The sequence below is a fragment of the Nematolebias whitei genome, chromosome 22 (assembly GCF_014905685.2).
Source record: "Nematolebias whitei isolate Nwh7 chromosome 22, NemWhi1, whole genome shotgun sequence".
Taxonomy (NCBI): domain Eukaryota; kingdom Metazoa; phylum Chordata; class Actinopteri; order Cyprinodontiformes; family Rivulidae; genus Nematolebias; species Nematolebias whitei.
This window is the reverse complement of record NC_056519.1, coordinates 4,879,579-4,881,583: the sequence shown is the minus strand read 5'-3', so window position 1 is coordinate 4,881,583 and position 2,005 is coordinate 4,879,579. Positions and strand designations below refer to the sequence as shown.

The 2,005-nt window shown below is 45.1% G+C and overlaps 1 protein-coding gene across 1 annotated transcript in view; it reads left to right on the top strand.

Annotated features, from left to right (window-relative positions):
* pyroxd1 (pyridine nucleotide-disulphide oxidoreductase domain 1) overlaps positions 1–2,005 on the top strand; it is a 9,652-nt gene that overhangs the window by 6,282 nt on the left and 1,365 nt on the right. Inside the window, exons 12-13 of the mRNA XM_037695609.1 lie at positions 942–1,079; positions 1,145–1,234. Coding sequence (XP_037551537.1) covers positions 942–1,079; positions 1,145–1,234 — 228 coding nt within the window. The remainder of the gene's footprint in view (positions 1–941; positions 1,080–1,144; positions 1,235–2,005) is intronic.

Genomic DNA, 2,005 nt, shown 5'->3' with positions numbered 1-2,005 from the left:
TGCATGCGGGGGAGTCCCCCTTCACATCTTCTGTGCATGCGGGGGAGACCCCCTCACAACCTCTGTGCATGCGGGGGAGTCCCCCCTTCACATCCTTTGTGCATGCGGGGGAGTCCCCCTCACATGCTCTGTGCATGCAGGGGAGTCCCCCCTCATGGGGAAGAATCTCCCCTCCCTGTTTCATTGGTCCACCTTAGTGGATCTGTTCTGTAATTTCAATGGTCAGATTATTATTATTTTTTTTAACTTTTGTTTATACAGATAATCTCATTGTGTCACGAGGACCCAGCCCACAAGACAGACATGTACTGGGCAGCTATGTGAGCATCCGGGTGCGATGAGGCCAAATGTTTTGTCGACATGAAGCTCGTTAGACTGTCCAAAAAGAAGAAATATCCATGAATTAGCTGCAGAATTGTATAAAGCGCGGTGTTCAAAGTGCATAAAAAAGTAGTGGCTTATAGTCTGGAAATTACAGTACATCGGTAGTTTCCCAGATATCTTGACATGCAGCTCTGAAGTGCGGGTACGCGCTCAGTGTAAACAGCGCTTGAGTCACGTGACGGACCTCTGAGTGAAAAATACGGTGGATTTGGACAAGTGTAGAGTCTCAGGCGACACTTATGAGATGTAATCTGCTGCTAAACACAAAAAAAAGTCAAGTGCCATAAGACGACTGTCAGGAACGAACATCTGGGGTCAGGCCGGGTGAGGTGACCATTTCAACCTGATGTATGTTTTACCAACACTTTACATAAGTAATCTGAGTATTTGTATGTAGCATTATATAGAGACTGTTGGATTTGTGGTCCTTCTAATCCAAGGGCACTTCTTAAAATCCATCTCTTCTCCTCAGCCTTTAAAAGCATCTGAGCTGCTGACTTTTTGACTTCATTGTTTTTACTTTGTTTAAAAAAAATGTCTGTTTCTGTTGTGTACAGATGCGTCTGTGGACCCAGGCCCGTCAGATGGGTTGGTACGCGGCCCGCTGCATGGCGGCCGACGTCCTCTCTGAAGCCACGGAGCTGGATTTCTGCTTCGAGCTCTTCTCGCACGTCACCAAGTTCTTTAACTACAAGGTGAGCAGCAAGGATTAAATAATATGAACGCGCAGATTAATCATTACTCTCCGCTCTTGGGACAGGTTGTTCTGCTGGGGAAGTTTAACGCTCAGGGTCTGAGGTCCGATCACGAGCTGCTGGTCCGCTGCACCAAGGGCCGCGAGTACGTCAAGGTCAGGAACCACTTGTTTATTTAAAAAGTCAAAATGTGAAGTAGATTTGATGCGAAGGAAACGAGCTGCAGCAGACACGGATTAAAGGACTGCAGAGTCTGCAGTGCAGCGACCAGCTGATAATCCCGCCGGGTTTTAACCTTCAGAGTAAAGGCTCAGACCCACTTCCTGCTTCCTGACACAAGTCCTGTCTTCATGGTAATCTGTCCCCTCTTCCCAGTCCTGACCCAGTCCTGACCCGGTCCTGGAAAGTTTTGAGTTTTCTCTCAGCATTTTCCAGGATTTAAAAGCGTCTGCGGCAGCTCTGCGGTTACGAGCTTGTAATCATCTAACCAAAACCTCAAACAGCAGAAAAGATTTTCAGATTCATTAAGTTCATCAAATATGGACACAGAGTTCTGGGCAAAAGTTTTAAACCAGCCCTAAGTTTGTTCCAAAATCTGGTTCTTTAGAAAGAAAACGACAAAATAAAATATATTTTCTGTGAGGATGCTGAGAGATGCTGAAACTTTCTCAAGTTGGTACAGCTAAAAGAGAGTATTGGCTAAAAGTTCAAGATAGCAAAACGTTAGCTGAAGTTACAGAACAGTTAGCTTAAAAGTTAAAGATATCAAAAAGCTAGCCAAAGTGCCATAAAGCTAGCTAAAAGCCAAAGTAGCAACAGGATGTACCATGCACCACATGTGTGTATGACAAATAAAAAACCTTGACTCATTGATATCTTAAAGCTAAAGGAGCTATAGATGAGCCGGAAGTGGCAAAATGCTAGCT